The following is a 17891-nucleotide window of genomic DNA, read 5'->3' on the forward strand; positions in this document are numbered from 1 at the left end:
TTATTCTTTTCCCACTAGTACCTTAACCATGGCATGAAAAAGCTCTAACAATATTTTTGTACTTTTTCTCAGCAGTATGCAGTGTTTGGCTTGGTCTCTAAATCCAAGAATGAGAAGGGCCCCCAAGCTTAACTCATCAATTAGTGTGTTTTTCCCTCTTATTTTAATATAGTCAAATGGGAATTCAAATTATATATTGTTAGCTCTGTCACCATTGAAACACAGGTAACATAGGAATAATAAGAATTAGAGATACCACATTTCATACCAATATTTTCTAACTCCAGAATATTTCAGCTCCGCAGTGAGAAAAGTCCCACTAAATATAATTGATTAAGTATAACTGACAATGTGTGACATATACTGTATATTCCAGAACATTCCTGGGAAATATTTTTTTTAAATCTCCCCTGATAGTAATTTTCCTTGCTCATTACAAAAACACAATTCCATGAATTCAGACTTTTGTTTTAGCAGTGGGCAGCAGCATATCTCCTGCCCCGGCCTCAAAAGGGAAGAAAGGCAAGAGCGTATGATACTTTTTACTCAATTCTTACTTTAAAATCATTCTAACATTAAACGTTTTATGCAGGGTAAAGTCACTGTTATTATAGGCATGTTGCAATAATTGAGAAACTATTTTTGCCAGGATGAGCCTAATAACAGAAGCTATTGTTAAGCCCACTTTGGGAGATGGGTAGTGCAGTATAGAGTAGTTCTGTATAGTATTACAGTGTTTATTCCACTGCCATATGTAGGTTTAAGGGAAGTTGAAATATGGTAGTTGTAGTGCAGTTTGTGAACACTTGAGAGGGATCCATTTGAAAGACCGCAAATTTTTCTTTTGTTGGTAATTTCTTGGTGAATTTCTGGTGTAATGCAGGTCTTGATGATAAAGCAATATAGCAAAACATTATGTTATCAAGGCTTGTAATAGTAAAGAACTTTGCTGCAGTGATGTCCAACTCTTGTCTATTGCCTAGAGAATAGAACCAAGGCTAAGCTGCAAATAAAGTTAAAATGTTATTAAATGTAGGAAGGTGGGCTTTTATTTATTTATTTCTCTCTGACCTGGTGCATCAGATAGTTGGAATAGGACAACTTGCCACAGCCAACTCAGCATAGACAACTCACCAATGCCAACTTGCTGTGGGACACCTCGCCACAGGACAATTTAACAATTCAATTTAATTATTTAAAATAATTAAAAATATTTCAATTTCTGTCATTCACATTTCATTTTGTCCCACATTTTGCATCCATTCTTTAATAATTTTATTCCACAATTTCTTTGACCTTAGTGTAATTCTTGTTCCGCAATGAGTTGTCCCGTGGCGAGGTAGCTATGGCAAGTTGGCTGTGATGAGTTGGCTGTGGTGAATTGTCATAGTCCTTCAGGTAGTTAGCAAGAATAAAATAAAGGTGCAGAGTTTATAATTGATCATCAATTTAAAAAATCCCCATCACATCAGTTAAAATTTACTGACAATCTGTTTTTAGGTGCTTGAATAAAAATGCCTTTACTTGCTTGCTTAAGGCAATAGGGGAGAAAGCTAGCCTCATTTCTCTTAGCCAGTCAGGAGGCAGTCAGATGTTGCTTCTCCTTCACGGAACAAATGGAAAATGTGCTTTCAATTCAGAAGGCACACCTAGAAATTTGCAAGAAATTAGTCTGGGCAAAACCACAACCATCCTCTGCCTCCAAACACCTCTTACTTGGAAAACAATTATTTTAGATTTATTAATGTTTCAGGTCTGGACTGAACAAAATGCACAATCTTCTGTAGGGTCATGGATCACCCAAAGCTGTTTCACATATGGAATGATTGTGTATGGAATTATTCATATAGCCATATTTCCCCTGCAAGTGTGCCATTCGGCTTTAGTGCTACATCATTGTCCCTCCTTGGGCAGTGAGTCAGTATTGCTTGCCATTGCTGGAGGTCGGTGGGTCTTTGGGTCAGACTGACTTCTCATTCAAAAAAAAAGCTCTAGTATTTCATGGACAATATTATTAGAAAAACTGATTGTGAGCTCCAAACTCTGGCAAAGTATATTAATATTCTCCATTAATACCCCTATAGATTGCTTTTCAGTGTTTCCAAGATTAAAGGAAAGCTGTAGCTCAGTGAGAGACTTTGCTTTACATGCAGATGCTCTTACATTTAAGACCCTGTTTTTCCAGGGGAAAGCTGAAAGTATGAAAATTAAACTAATTTATAGATTGAAAGATTTTATTTGTCACTAATAATCTTTACACAATTGTATGTCCATTGTTGTTAATTTATCTAAACTGTTCAGATCATTGATATATATCTTTCATACATAAGGCATTTTACAAAGTATCTATTGTCATAATTGAACAAATGATGTTTCTGTTTTATCAAACCATTTTCCTGTTTTTTAAATTGTGTGTTTTCATTAAACTTACAAAAAGTATCTATATGGGATAGGATGGGACATGTTTATAGATGTTACTAAAATTATCTAGATGTTGTATTCTTCACTGTGAGTGAAAAGCTTACTTTTTTCTCACAGATTTTTTTTTACTGAAAATTATACTTATAGCCTTTGCAATTACCACCAAAGCAGTATGTTTGTGTGTGTTTGTGTATATATGTATGTATGTATGCAACAGTATTAATTTCATAGTACTCTATTTCATGAACTACAATTAGCTCGATATATACAACATACTAAATAAAAATCAAACTACATTACTGCAATGTATCCCAATTGCAGGAGTAAGGATTACTGATGAGCCTATACACTGAAAACTGCGCATTATACCTAGATTTTCCCCATGTAGAATACTTAACTGGATCTTGAAGGTAGGATGGTAAGCACACCAGGTCATAAGAAAATTGAATCAAACATCTCGTCAATTTAATGTGGGAAATTAGATTTAGTTCCAGACTTGTCTTCTTTGGGATTAAGGGCAATTCCCCGTATCATATGAACTACTTAGGTGAGTTATTGTTCCTTTCAATATATGATCAGCATGAAATCCTGGAGACCTACAAAAACAGCTACTAATCATGACTTTTACTGTTAGTAGAGGCATCCACAAGGTAAGTCAATAGCAGAAAAAGATTGGATATGACCAGCTGATTGAAGCCCTCCCATCTTTTGATTCAGTAAAGCATGTTAAAATGAGGCAGATTCAGTCCCATGCCTTTAATGCTATTTATTTATTTCCTTCCTGCATATGACTAACTGTTGGGATTGGGGTTCCTGGATTCATACTAGTCTTTGACTAATGAGTAACACATGTATCTTGGAGTGGTGGTTAGTATTACCTTCTCCTGTTGAAAACTGAGTTTATGGGGTTCACAGAATATACTGAGCCTTGAAGTGGTGAATTTGGCTCTAGGATATGATTAGAAATACTTTGGCATGATGTGGATGTATTATCTTCTTGTTTTGTCAGTGTAGCAGTTTGGTCTAGTAAAGCTGTCTTGAAGCAGTTTTTAGCTCTGCTTATGTGGTACATAAACTACAACTAGTCACATATATTACTCAGCTTGTTTGTCATGTGAACTATACAATTATATTGAATAAAAGACGATTCAGTTAAGCATGAGTAAGTATGCAGTGCAAATGAAGCACTACTTTTTTCAGTGAAATTGTCATGAACTGCCAATGTCCTTGATTGAGCAAAATGTGACTTCTCTGAGAAATGATTTGTGGGCCTAAGAAGATAAAATGTATGCTATAGATTGGGATCACCCAGAGAGAAAGATGGATAAGGGTCTTTGCCAAGGTATCAGGCCCAGTCTCTTTTTTCTCAACCCAACAAGCTTTGCTATATTGCAGACAAAAAAATGTGGGAGGATAGCAGAAGGCTGCTGTGTGACAGAAAAAAAAACTTGTCTGAGTGGAAGGAGATGGCTGTTATTTTGCAAAAGCAGCATCTATTTGATTTCACTAGGCAACCAAACTTTGCAAGAGTCCAGTTTTCCTTTTATTTTGGGATGGGTCTCTTGGACTCAATGTTCTCTGCTGTGGTAGAGGATAAGAGAAGCCCATTCTTGGGATTTTCCGCGCTGGGCCCAGGCTTCCTTACTGCCCTTTCTAGAGGCAAAATCCACCCGGTGGCTTGTTTTTTGTCTGCCCCAGAGCTCACAAGAAGCCATCTCCACTTCCCACTCCACTTGGATTGCGCTCTTGCCATCCAACCTGCAGGGTTAAAGGCAAGTGCATCGCCCAAAGGAAGCCACCTTACGGGCCAACTACACAGAAACAGATCACCTGCTCCCCTTCGTCTGGAAAATGGCTGTGAAAACTCTGCAAGACCCCTCCGCCCCCCAAGTCACCACCCAGTCCTCTCCGTCTTACCGACGGGGCGGCAGAGAGGACTGGATTTGGCGAGCTTTATCCACTCTAGTGGCTAAAAAAGGAGAGGGAGAAGGGTCCCTTTAAGTAACTGTAGGCATGGGAGAGCAGTCGCGCACCGGCCTGCAAACTGCCTTCCTCTCACCCTTCTTTTGCTGAGAGCGGGCCTGGGGCTGAGAAAGCGGCGGCAGCAACACTGAACTCCAAAGCTACGTTCCCCCAAATCGCCCGTCGCCGTAATTTCCCCCCCCCCCCTCCTGCCCGAGAAAGAGAGGACCGCCGCCGCAGCAGCTCCTGCTGCTTGTGCCATAAGCAGCACTCGCTCTCTCGCCCGCGCCGGCCAATTCTGCGAGCTGCACGCTAGACTGAGGCTCGCTTCGCTCGGCGCTCGACTGCTCGCGGGAAGCCCGAATCCCGGCTGCCTTGGGAAGAAGTGGAGGCTCTGCCGCCTAGACTAGCTCAGCCGAGCGCCGAGCAGTGCTTCCAGGAACAATAACAGAAGAGCCGGGGGTTGCGAGAGCAAAGAAACGGCCGCCCCACTCCTTCTCTCACCTCCTCCTCCACCCCCGCCGCTAGCCTCTCGCCCCCCTTCCCCTTCCCCTCCCCCCCCTCAGGTCGCAGCCCCCGCTTCATGATGTACGCCTTCGTCCGGTTCCTGGAGGACAACGTGTGCTATGCGCTGGCCCGTGTCGTGCGTGCAGGACTTCAGCCCCAAATCCGGCTCGACTTCGACACCAGAAGGTTTACACCGTCTACCGCAGCCCGGCTCACGACCCCGAGGACGGCGACGAGAGCCCCCGGCGAGTGGGGAGAGCGGCCGCCGCTGCACAAGGCCCAGATCCTGGCTTTGGCAGGTGAGGCACCGGAGGATTTGGCAACGGGCGGGCGGGGCGGAGGGAGCGAGGCGATCTGGAGGCCAGACCAATTAAAACCTTCCAGCTCTTTGGAGGACCCGGGCGGGGCGGGGTGGGGGACAGGCTTTCTCCCTCTCCTGCGAAGGGAAGGAAGGGGCCTGCGGCTGGAGCCGTGCTCCTTATGTGCCACGGCGGGGCCTGCACCGAATGGCTGCTGCTGGCTCCGCTTCTCCGAGGGAGGGAGGGGTTTCGGGTATCCCCAGGAGACACCGCCAGGCGGGGGATAGGGATGACCTGGTGTGGCAGAGGCCTAGATGAAGGTGGAACGGGGCTGCCTCGGTCCCCCCACATCCCCTTCCCTGAGGAGGAATAGGCTTGTTCCCGTCGTAAGTGAACACCAGAGAGAAATCCTGTTGGGCATTTCCAGCGCTTGCGAAGGTTGGACTAGAAAAGGGGAGGTGATGGGTACATCCATCTAGAAAATGGCTTGCAACTAGAAATGGCTATAAAGTAGGACGTGACCACTAGGCTGCCCGGGAGGTGGCGTTAAACGCTGGTGTGGGTGAGCATTTATAGGAAGAGTCAGATGGTCTCTGACAGAATAAGTTAGGGTGGGACCGGGCTGCCACAAAAAGAGGGACACTGAGCACAAGAAAAGCCCTGCTTGGAACAGTTCAAAGATGTAGTTTTTACTCCCACTATAAGGAACGAATGTTTCCACTTAACCATTAAGCAGGTCATGAAAGTCAGTCTCTGCAGTATGGCCTTATGTAAGTTTATTTAAAGATGTACTCCATTTTAACATTGTGGTTTACATTGCTATTATAACTTATGCTATATCTATGAATGTAGTTCTTTTGGAAAATAATTTAAATTATGTGTTCATCACCACTGTTCATCAGTTTGGAAATGAATTCTAAATTCATATATAAAAGAATCCCCTTCCCATTTGTTTGCTTGTCCCAAATGGACTTTTAGATTACACTCAGTGATTAATATTAACTACTTGAAAGAAAAGCAAAAATAAAAATATTGATGTTGAGCTCTGTAGTTAACACATAATAACATTTTTAATGTGAATGCTGCACACTGTATAAAAATACTAGAAATCTAAATGCAGAAATGATTCTTTATAAATTAATTGTAAAGAATCCTTTTCTGCATTTAGATTTCCACTGAAAAAGATACAATGGCAAATATTTATCTTTGTTTGAAATAAAGATCATTATTGCAGTGTTAGTTTTGATAACTTTAACAAAGTTACAGTAAATATATGCATTGGCTATCATTGCAAATAAAATTTACTTAATGAAATAAAACAGATATTTTTCTCAATAAAATTCTAGAATACATTATAATTAATAAGCCCTATAATAGCCTTCATAAGGAAGCTCATCCCGACAATAGACATGGTTGTTAACAGTTATACAAAATAAGCTTCCCAAACAGAATATGCATTTATACATATAATCACAACCCCTCTTCTCAGATATTATTATACATATATAGATATATATATATATATATATATCTATATATATATACTATATATATATATATATATATATATATATCTATATTAACTAAGTCATTTCCCAATGGTGACTATGTTTTGCATATAGAGTGTTTGAGTAAAAGGGCTGGAAAAATTCCTACTTGGGAACTTGAAGAGATGCCTCCAGTTGGTGCCAACGATGCTGACTTAGGTAGATCCATATGTTTGTTCCCCTGTTTTCTACAGAGGATGTGAATTCAAACTTAGTTCTGACAGGTAGAATATATATACCACTGAAATTAGAATAAACTATACTGTCTGAGTCTGTATCTTATTAATCCCAATTCATATTACAGTGTATTATTCCATCCCACAAGTTGTGAACTCAGTCCTCTAAGCATATTTCAAGCAACTTTATTTGTGGGATCATAATGTCACCCCATTTCTGTAAACTGGTTAGATCTGTCAAGATGTACCAGATCCTAATGTACCAGAGCCTAATGGTTCCCAGAAATACAGCCAGTCCTTGACTTACATCCATCTGTTTAGTGACAGTTTGAAGTTACAACGGCACTGAAAAAAGTGACTTAAGACCATTTTCACACATATGTCCGTTACAAGCAAAATTTGGATACTTGGCAATTGGTTCATATCACTGTTGCAGTGTCCCGGATCACTTTTTGTGACCTGTTGACAAAACCACTGAGGAAGCCACATTCACTTAACAATCCTGTAACTAACTTAACTGCAGTAATTCATCTAACAACTATGGTAAGAAAGGTCGTAAAATGGAGCAAAAGTTACTTAACAAATGTCTTGCTTAATAACATAAATTTGGGGCTCATTGTGGTTGCAAGTCGAGGATTACCTGTAATTGGGTCATATTGTTTGATAAAACCGAGTACCCTTGATCAAGACTTGGCTCATTTTATGCACATATAGGTTACATCAGAGATCGTCAAGGATAAACCTGTTCATACACTGTTTATTGCCAGTGCTACTCTTGATCTCTTGCTTGTGAAGTTAGAAGGGTATTGAGTGGAGAATGTATGTGGCAATTACTCTGTGTAATGCTTTCCAAAGGGCTCTTATGTCAGGTGAATTCTTACAAATTTCTGATGTTGGATAAAAAGGGGTTGCTTTATTTGCTTTTGCAAATAGCTAAGCATTTGGCTTGAATCTGAAATCCATTAAAACAGTAAGGCTTAAATTAGGTGAACTAAGACCTAGTTTGTAAGGACACCTATCTAACCAATGGCAAGGAATAATGATTTGAAGATGAGTTGGGGGAATATATATGATCATAATTCTGTGATAGATAAATGAGGATATTTAATCTTTTATTTAGCATACTTTTAAAAATGTGGGAATGAGGAAAAAGTTGGTGATACTTTGTTATATTTGTTGTAGAATTAGTTAGCTTCAGCTTGCTGTGAACTTTGTTGCTAAGAAATGTGTTAAATAACTTCAAGCATCCAGTTATAAACTACACACATATGCAGCATGCTTTATTGTACTAAGGCCTTCTAACTTGAGAGCTGTTCAAAGCTTTATGACTTAAATATTTTTAAAGACTTTCTAAAAGCTAATTTCATTACTTTAAAATATAACTAGAAATATGATAAAAATCAAACAGTTCAAATTATTTTAAATATATTTTATATTTTTGCACCTAATCAGGTGTTCCAGTTCTTGGATTAATGGAATGGATTGATATTAATCAAGAATATATGCAATATCAACTCTTGAAAATTATACTAAGTGAATTCAAGGTTAGCCATAGTCACTGGAGCTAAAATGTAGGGACCCTTGATAATTATTATGATTAAACACCCAGCAATTTGTATATTATTTTATACAGGTGTTGATTAGGGCCATAAAAACCATGCTAAGTTAACTTAATAAACCACCTCTCCAAACCTATTGCTTAGAGCAGGGCTGTCAAACTCCCAGTTCGCAGGCCGGATTCATTACATGCTGGCCACGCCTACGCCCAGTTTAGTGAAGGGGGGGGAAAAAGTCCCGATATGTCACATGACACCACCATGGCTATGTGAGTTTGACATCCCTGGCTTAGAGCATCAAAACACCATATTTCTTAAGACCCATATTGCTAGTTCAAGGCAATTTCCACTTTTCTGTGTTTATACTAAAACTTAAAAATGGGATTTTGAAGTGGCTTCACCAAGCTTTTAAAAAGATGCAGCTGCTGATATGTTCCAATATTTTTCTCAGAAAGATAGCTTCTCTCTAAATGACTTTCACATTGCAGAGATTCTTTAATGCAGTATATTTATGAGTAGATTTTTACAAATGTGAGTAACTTCAGTAGTCACACAAAAATTGTGATTGTTATTGATAGATCATAATTCTTCTTATGCTACTAAAATGTTAAAATACTAACATTCTTCATTTGAAGAATGAAACTTAGTGTAATGGTTAAGGTGTTGTACTGGAGAGATTAACGTTACATCTGCTCTCAGTTTTGGAAACTGATACGTTTAGATCATCTTTCTGAGAACACTCTACTGAAGAGATTGTTGTTGTGAGGATTAAATAAGGGTGTTCCTATGTAAATATTTTGGAAAATAGGCAAGATGTAAGGCTAACAAATAAGTAGGAAACTTTAAAAATTGAGCCTTTTAAAAAATAATAATTGATCTTTGTAGAGGGTCTTTTAAAACTTGCAATATAGAACAGTGATAGCGAACCTATGGCATGCGCGCCCACAGGTGGAACACGGAGCCATTTGTCGGCACACGAGGCGCTGCCCTGTCAGCTGGCCAACATGCATGCACACACTGGCCAGCTGAGTTCACCCTTTTAAAAGCCATTTTTCGCCCTCCCCAGGCTCCAGAGGCTTCATGAGCTACCGTGAAGCCTCCGGAGCGCAAAAAAAACCGACCTTATGGGCAAACCGGAAGTTCAGGAACTGACTTCCGGTTTGCTCGGAGGTTGTTTTGACTGCTGAAGCCTTCAGAGCACTCAAAATGACCCTCCGAGCAAACCGGAAGTGACTTCCAGTTTGCTTGGAGGGTCATTTTGACTGCTCCAGAGGCTTCAGAGAAGCCTCCTGAAGGTCCCTGAAGCCTCTGAAGGGCGTCCAGGAGGCCCTCCCCAGGCTCCTATAAATCCTCTTGACTCTGGGGAGGGTGAAAAAAGCATGCAAAAAAATGGGGGGGAGCGCCTGTAGTGCACATGCGCACTGGGGGGGGTCGCACATTGCATTATGGGTACAGCACGCCCGCACACAACCCCCCTGCGCTCCCCCCACTTATGGCACACGAGCCAAAAAAGGTTCGCCATCGCTGATATAGAACATAGAATGTGTACTAATATTTACCATAAGGCTCAACTTAGTGTTAATGGAACATAAGTCCTATTTCATAGAAACTGTACAAAATAACAGGTAAGCAATTTAAAGAAGATAACAGGCTCTATTAGAAAAGCTGTGTGAAATAATTAATCATTTCCCCTACTTTTTGGTGTAAGATAGAAATGTACCTCTCGTGTAATATTACATTTGCTGACCATAATAAAAAAACATTGGAACAAAAATAAACCAGAGCCATCCAAAATGCGCTACTGAGTTTCATTACAAGTGATTGTAATAAATACAGTATAGATGATTCTGCTTAATGCAGAATACATTTAAGAAAACCAGAATACATTTGATGAATATAATTGTCAATAAACCAGTTCAAAGAGAGATTTACACCTGAGGTTCTTTGATCCATTCCATTTAACATTTTCCCAAAGTAGGATGAAAATGTCCATGATTTGTCAATCTAATTTTGCACCCTCACATTTCCTGCACAACTTTTTATTCAACTTCTGATTGCTTTTTAGGTAGTTCATTTTTCCTTACAAGAAGAAATGCCATGTTTGTATTTGTATTTATAGACATTTATAGGCCGCCCGTTTCCCTGAGGGGACTCAGGGCGGCTTACAGTCAAAAAGGAAAGGGAGTGTAGGACAATACAAAAAGAAATGTGCACAAAAGTAAATTAAATAGTAAAACTCAACATTCACTCAACATTCGGGAGGGGCAAAGTAAACTTATCCCCAGGCCTGACGGGCTAGCCCAGTTCTTGAGGGCTGTGCGGAAGGCCTGGACGGTGGTGAGGGTACGAATCTCCACGGGGAGATTGTTCCATAGTGTCGGAGCCGCAACAGAGAAGGCTCTCCTCCGAGTAGTCGCCAGTCGGCACTGACTGGCGGATGGAATACGGAGGAGGCCAACTCTATGCGATCTGATGGGACGCAGGGAGGTAATTGGCAGAAGGCGGTCTCTCAAATAGCCAGATCCACTACCATGGAGCGCTTTATAGGTGGTGAGTAGAACCTTGAAGTGCACCCGGAGATCGACAGGTAGCCAGTGCAGCTCATGTTAAATATTTTCCTTTATTTTGGATTGTTGAAAATTCCATGTGGCAAAGAATGGCAACTCTGAAATAATTTTCATATCTAATTTGGGCCAAATTTTGTTATAATATAAATTGTTATAATATAAATTGAACTGGAAGCTGTTAATGTAATAAAGAACAGCAATGTTCAAGAATTGAGTCACTCCATTTCTCCTCCTTTTAGGGAATGAAAATTTCCAGTCATATTTGGGCTATTTCATAGTCTTCTTGAGGCTTTTGTGCATGATTAGTGATAAATTGTGGGTGTGGCACCCATTGAACTAGATGTATCAGTGCATTTGTTCTAATGGTATTTAATATTTTTGAAGTGTTCTAAAGCAATTAATTATCAATGTATCATTATAAATTGCACTTGGTTTATAGGGTGTATCTTTGTAGTAGCAGAGTCACTCAGCAATACTTTAGAATTGGCCACAATTAAAAAATTCCTAAAGATCAGCTGATACCATGATGAGTATAATTTCTTGCCCTCTAGAATATAGATAAATTGAGATGTTTTGAACTGAAAGAACAAAATGTACTTAAGTAAGTCAAAATGATACATTTTGTCTCAAAAGCAGATACATTTTCCCTGGCTTTTCCTTAGCTAATAAAATACATAAAGGGGGGGGGGGGGACTTGTGTTGAAATAGGAGAGCAAGTGATATTTATATTACTTTCCCAATAAATTTTTATTTAGTCAGTAAGTTATTTACTTTTAGTGCCCGGAACAATTGCTCCTATTGTATCTCTCAGTTCATCTGTGATTGGCTTTAGTAATTTTACTTTTATAAAAACGTTCCTAAACCTAAATATTGGGATTTAATTTTGACTTGTCTTTTTGGCAGAAAGAGTAACTGTATTTAATTTTAGTAGCTCTGTGTAGCAGAATTAACAGTGATTGCTATTTAATTCTTGTGGACTTTCTGAAAGTCCTTTAATTAATTGATTACTTGGGACAACTTGTTAAAATTCAATGTGATCTTCAGAACTAACAAAAATATAAATAGGTATATTTTACAAAAAGCAACGTATTGCAAGACACTGAAGACATTCTAATCACTGAAATATTTATACATAATGAAAGGGCTTTAATTTTAAATTGAACTTCTAAAAAGCCTGGAAAATACCTAGTCTGAATCTGAGCTGGATTCTAGTTTTCTCTTGTTGACAAAATTTCTGGCAGGAAAAGACTATACATTCTTTCTCCACATTTTCTGCAGTCTTGCTACTACAGTACTGCTGCTGCATTAAGCAGCAGAGAATATATAAGGATGGAGGCATTTCTCTTTTTGCTGTTTATAAGGGTTAGAGTTAGGGTTTCCCCATATTTACAGAAAAAAAATAAAATCCCAGACTCTCCAAACATCTTGACATTGAGCAACCTGCTCTACTGTTGTTTAAAAGAGCAAGAATGAGAAAAATGGGGAGCCATCAACATACATATAGTATTTTTAGAATGTAGAATATTATTCTCCATTTTTGGATCTTAAAACTCTGAATTAGGTTGCACTGAGGGAAAATGCATAACTGGTCCAATATCATCTGCAAAATATTGTGCTTAAGTTTGGATTTTAGCTGTGTTCTTAACAATCTTGGAAGCCCTAATATTTTACAATATTCTTCAAATTTCTGTATAAGGATGGCAGCGCATCTATTTTGGAAAAAAAAAAAGTTTCTGGAGCAGTTGATTATCACTGCATATGAAAGATAGTCAGCATGGGAACTTTTTAAATGGTCTGGCTTCAATCATACAGTATTTGAATAATCAGTTTGAAAAATGTGAAAAAATATTTTTATGTAAATTTGCAGAAGATAAAACAGACCTTGAAAACAGTGTGATGCAGAAGAAAATTAAAATCCCCAAGCTCTCTCTCAATCACCTAGAAGAAACAGGGGAAATTACAGATTATGGGGATGAAGATATGGAACTTAGACACTGTAAGGTATTGAAGCCTGTTTGTTGGTTTGTTCTTTCTTTTTTCTAATTTTGGATGTGCTTTATTCTACCGCAAATCAATTTCAGAATGTCAGGAATTCTTTCGTTCTTTAGCATACAGAAATGCAGATTGCAATTTTTATGCACTTTTAATGAAAATTAAGTCCCATTAAATACAATGGGATTTGACTTACAAAAATACATTGAGATATTGGATTAGAATTGGAATGTTGTGAATACTGTACAACCAAGAGTCCCAAATGTCTATAACTTTCTCCTTTATATTCTTATGACATTACCTTCATTTTGTTTGATAAGAAACAAATATTGGGTTAGCAAAATTGAGTTATTGTGATTATTTTTTAAAAAATGACTGTTTTTATAGTAGCTTGTGCAACAAGATTTCTTGTAGTGATGTTATTTCATTTTCAGGAGTAAATATTTTTATGGTAGACAAGCTGAAATATAACTAGAACAGCATTTTTTTATACTTATGATTCATATACAACAATTTTAAGAACCATATGTCTTTATTCTTATTTGAACTTCGAATTTGGAAGTGTAACAAAATGAATAAAGCAGTAGCTCTGTTATATCAGAGAATTCTCTAGTTCTCCATGAACATAAAGTGTGTCAAATATTCAGGCACTCCTGTGGGACCCAATGTTTGTATGGAGTTTGAGTGTCAAGTTATATACAACTGGTTGGGATAACAACCTACCTCACACAGTTAAAGAAGTGAATTATAAATGGTGTGTGTGTTCTTGCGTGTATGAAAAACATATAGTCAATTAAATAATAGTTTGTACAGAGTGATATGAATCTTACCATCTGGGAACTTTCTTTAAAGTAGATTTAGTAGCAAAATTCACTGAGTTTGAAGAAAACATCCTTGTAAAGTATTTTTCTGTTTTCTTATTTAAAGTTTTGTGTCTGTAGCAAGGTTTTCAGACACTGCCATGCTGTGACTCCGTAAAATAATAAATAAATCCATGTGACCCCTATATGACTAAAAATAAAGATTTGATTAAGTTTAGGGCAGGATATACATGTACTTAAGTGTACTTAGTTTCAATAATGAAATGTTAATGTGTATATTATAGTAGTTCTTATACTTTTCAATATTTAAGCTGCCTGGTGCAGACAAAGCCCAGAATGAGTTTGAGAGTGTTTGTTGTTTGAGCTCCTCGAAGCTGTTTGTGATCCCTCTAGGGAATCCCAACCCATAGTTTGAGAAAACCAACTCAATAGATAACTTTTTGCACCCATCTTGTTTAAAAATATATAGGAATAGCATTCACACTTTTTGTCTAATGTGAGTATGAGAATGCTCAATGAATACCACAAGGAAACCCATATGAAACATCATAAAAATAAGAACTATGATAACCATTATAAAATTTGTATAACATATGATCCCCCTCCCCAGGTTTTGCTTATGTGATAAAATTGTGGAGAGTTTTGGTTCATCAGTTACATATTACACATCAAAGCTCTCTCAGTTTAACCTGCTATTGGGCACTGTGCAATATTCAGCCATGTTTCTATCGAGGTAAGTGGGGTTTCTGAGGAAAGAAGCATTAGCTGTCTAAGCAGTACTAGTATTTGGTGTTCCTGGAATATGTATGCCCCCTCTTAATTCCATTGAAGTTAGATGGGAAATAAATACCTGTACATCTATAGTACTTACATGGAAAATAATGGCTGCTTTAATTTTCATTGAGTTATAGCTTAATGCCAACATTAAAGAGAAACAGCATATGTAATGTTAGGAATACAAAAACAGCATTAGTTGGTGATATTTGGGTTATATTTAATTATTTAAATGTTTCTATTTTTAAGGAAAAAAACTTGCAATATTCTTAAAAAAGCTACTTGGTTACCAGCACTGTATCCAGTCATTTTTAATTTCTGGTTAAACATTTCATTGACATTAGACCATTAAATATAAATATAAATATTTATAACACAAAGTTATTCGATGTAAGATATTTAGCAGTTTTTAACATTGTTTTCAGCAATCATTAGATTTGTTTAACCCAACTTTGAAACATTCTACATTTTATCAGATTTTATTTTGCACTTTCGAAATCAAATCTTTAAAATGGTCATAGACTAGAATTAAGTGAAGTGGAGGTGAGTGTCTGGTTCTGTAACTTAAAAAGCGAAGATCATCGAGACCCTAAAAAATTATGAAAAGCTAGAAGATGTAAAAATAACAAAGTATATATAAAGAACAAGAGTCTAAAAGAATCTAAAGAAAGTCATTGGTCATCATCCAACGAATCTTGAGCATTGCTGCACAGAAACTGTCAACATTGGATGTTGCGATATGGCGAGCACCCCCAGTGGTGAGCACCCCCCCCCTTCTCGGGGTCCCAGGCCAACCAGCCAGTAGCTCATGTTTTCTATTAACTACAATATACTGGCATTTCAGTTCAATCTAGTGAAAGCTTCAGTGGTAATTCATTTACTTTTGCTAGTAATAGTATTCAAAAGAAGGATTTTCATTTTGCTAATCAGAATATCTAATAGCAGCCATGCCATTTCATTTTTTCGTGGTATGGAGATAAAGACATGTTTTAATGACATTTCAAACGCAAACTAATGAGAATAACACTAGATGAGAACAACCTTTGTGAATATATTTTGGACTTATTTCTGATCAGCTATCTAAAGGAGATATTTTCTTTTTTTAATAGTCATCTACATTTTATATGATGGGGTAAAAACGAAATTATAATCCAAATTTTTCTACTGGATTTGTCTAAAAAGTGGAATTTCTCTTTTATTAAGTGGTTTGTCAAGAGCAGGGATTTCTCATTGCTGAGATTATCAGGCACTGAAGTAAAAAGTCAGCATAGGCAGAACTGAACCAGAAACCTCAGCTGTCCTGCAGTTCATTCATTGGGTAAGCCTACGAAGTTGGTGCATGTTAATATAACCTATGTTTTAAAACCAATATCCTTTCTTCAGATATGACAAAAATTATCCAAATTATTAACTTTGTTGTATCTTATTTATAACTGATTCATCACTTGTACAATTATAATATTTTTTCATATTTATTATTTCATTACTGTTCTTATTTTATACACATTTTTTCATTTCATCACCATCTCTTTGTCTAGATTCAAGCTGTATACAAAACTTTTCAGTTTTTTGGGGGAGGGAGAAGACTATTTCCATCTCCAAGTGAGCAGCTTTCCACTGAAGCTCGAAAACTTAGATTTCTTTTGTATCCTTTAGACAGTTTTGTATAGTCTGAAGTTATGGAAAATGGTCTAATGGCAGATAAATATCCTAAATACAATCTTCTATCAATGTAATTTTACAAAAGAAAAACCCTCTATTGACTGTCTTTAGCAGAATACCACATATGAAACAATATCCATTAATGTAACAACAGAATTCAGATTATTTATAGAGGTAGTCCTTGACTTACAACCACAATTGAGTCCAAAATTTCTGTTTTAAGCAAGACAACTCTTAGCCCCATTTTATGATTCTTCTTGCCATAGGTGTTAAGTAAATGACTACAGTTGTAAAATTAATAACAGATTTAAGTAAATCCGGCATTTCCATTTATTGTGCTTGTCAAAAGATCACAAGAGGTGATCACATGACCCCAGGACATTGCAACTGTCATAAATATCAGCCAGTGGCCAAGAGTCTAAATTTTGATCATGTGTCCATGGAGATCCTGTGATCATCATAAATGTGAAAAACAGTCATAAGTCATTTTTTCAGTGCCATTGTAACTTTGGTCACTAAAGAAATAATTGTAAGTTGTAATGTGCTAGCTAAGTACATTTTTCTCCTACAAAGTGTGTAAAAATATTTTTATTATCATTGGAAAGCTTAAGTTTTAAAATTGTGACTTGTGACTTTCTGTAGGTTCACAAACATCTAAAGGATTTTAATATAGGAGAAGAATCAGCTGCTCTGTATCAAAATGTATACTTTAGCATAATGTTGAATAATGTTAAACCCAAAATTATTATATTTTACTGAAAGCTTAGCTTGATCTTCATGCTTTTAAAATTAAAGAACATCCTATAATTTAATGATAAAAGCTGGGCTTTTAAAACTTATTACACCAGTTTCTGGAAAATTATCAACAACACAATATTTATGGCTAACAGGAAAAAGGGAAGAATTTTATTTTAGTGATTTATTGTATTGAAAGGTTATATCAAGGCAAGAAGAAATTATTCCCAAATAGAAGGATTGCTTTTAAGATAGTGATCTATTAAAGAGTGTTGGCAGAGAATGTCATTACGTAATGGAAAACAACTTGCTGCTTTATTTCAGTCAGATTGTGATTGTTTTCAGAGTTAGGCTTTTTAATTGCTCAAAGAATGAGTGTCTTCTTTGATACTTTAAAAAAGCAGATAATAATTGCATTTTGAGCAGATACTTTGACATCAGTAGAATGTAATCTTTTAAAAATTTTCTGAAATAATCAGTTTTGCTTGAAAGAATGGACAAAAATGTTAATTATGCTTTTTTTTACATTTCACATTGAATATGTTGACAACTCTTTCCCTTTGTATATATTAGTTCTTTCACTTTCTATTTAGTATCGTTTTATCATGGATATCTTTTCTTTTAGAACAAAATATACTGTAAAACTAGACTGACTATTCCAGACAAAGTTTTGCATTGATATTGCAAATCCCTTCAACTTGCCCATCTTCAACATATTCAGCGTGAATATTGCAGGTATATTAACATGCTTGGAACTCAGGCTTTTATTAGTATAGTTTTGCATGAATTCCCCAATGCATCTCATAATTACGTTTTTTTTTAACTAAGCTTCTCCTAAGCAATTCTTAGGAAAAAGAAAAAAGAAAGAAAGC

The 17891-nt window shown here is 37.1% G+C and overlaps 2 protein-coding genes across 2 annotated transcripts in view; both read left to right on the plus strand.

Moving 5' to 3' along the window:
• The window catches only part of AGBL4 (ATP/GTP binding protein like 4), a 1221291-nt gene that overhangs the window by 634773 nt on the left and 568627 nt on the right, over positions 1-17891 (plus strand). The gene's annotated exons all lie outside the window — the stretch shown is intronic.
• Positions 4617-17891, plus strand: part of BEND5 (BEN domain containing 5) — a 42403-nt gene continuing 29128 nt past the window's right edge. Inside the window, 4 exon segments of the mRNA XM_032217562.1 lie at positions 4617-5066; positions 5069-5126; positions 5128-5189; positions 12903-13036. Coding sequence (XP_032073453.1) covers positions 4967-5066; positions 5069-5126; positions 5128-5189; positions 12903-13036 — 354 coding nt within the window. The 5' untranslated portion in view covers positions 4617-4966.

The sequence above is a fragment of the Thamnophis elegans genome, chromosome 5 (genome assembly GCF_009769535.1).
Source record: "Thamnophis elegans isolate rThaEle1 chromosome 5, rThaEle1.pri, whole genome shotgun sequence".
NCBI classification, from domain to species: domain Eukaryota; kingdom Metazoa; phylum Chordata; class Lepidosauria; order Squamata; family Colubridae; genus Thamnophis; species Thamnophis elegans.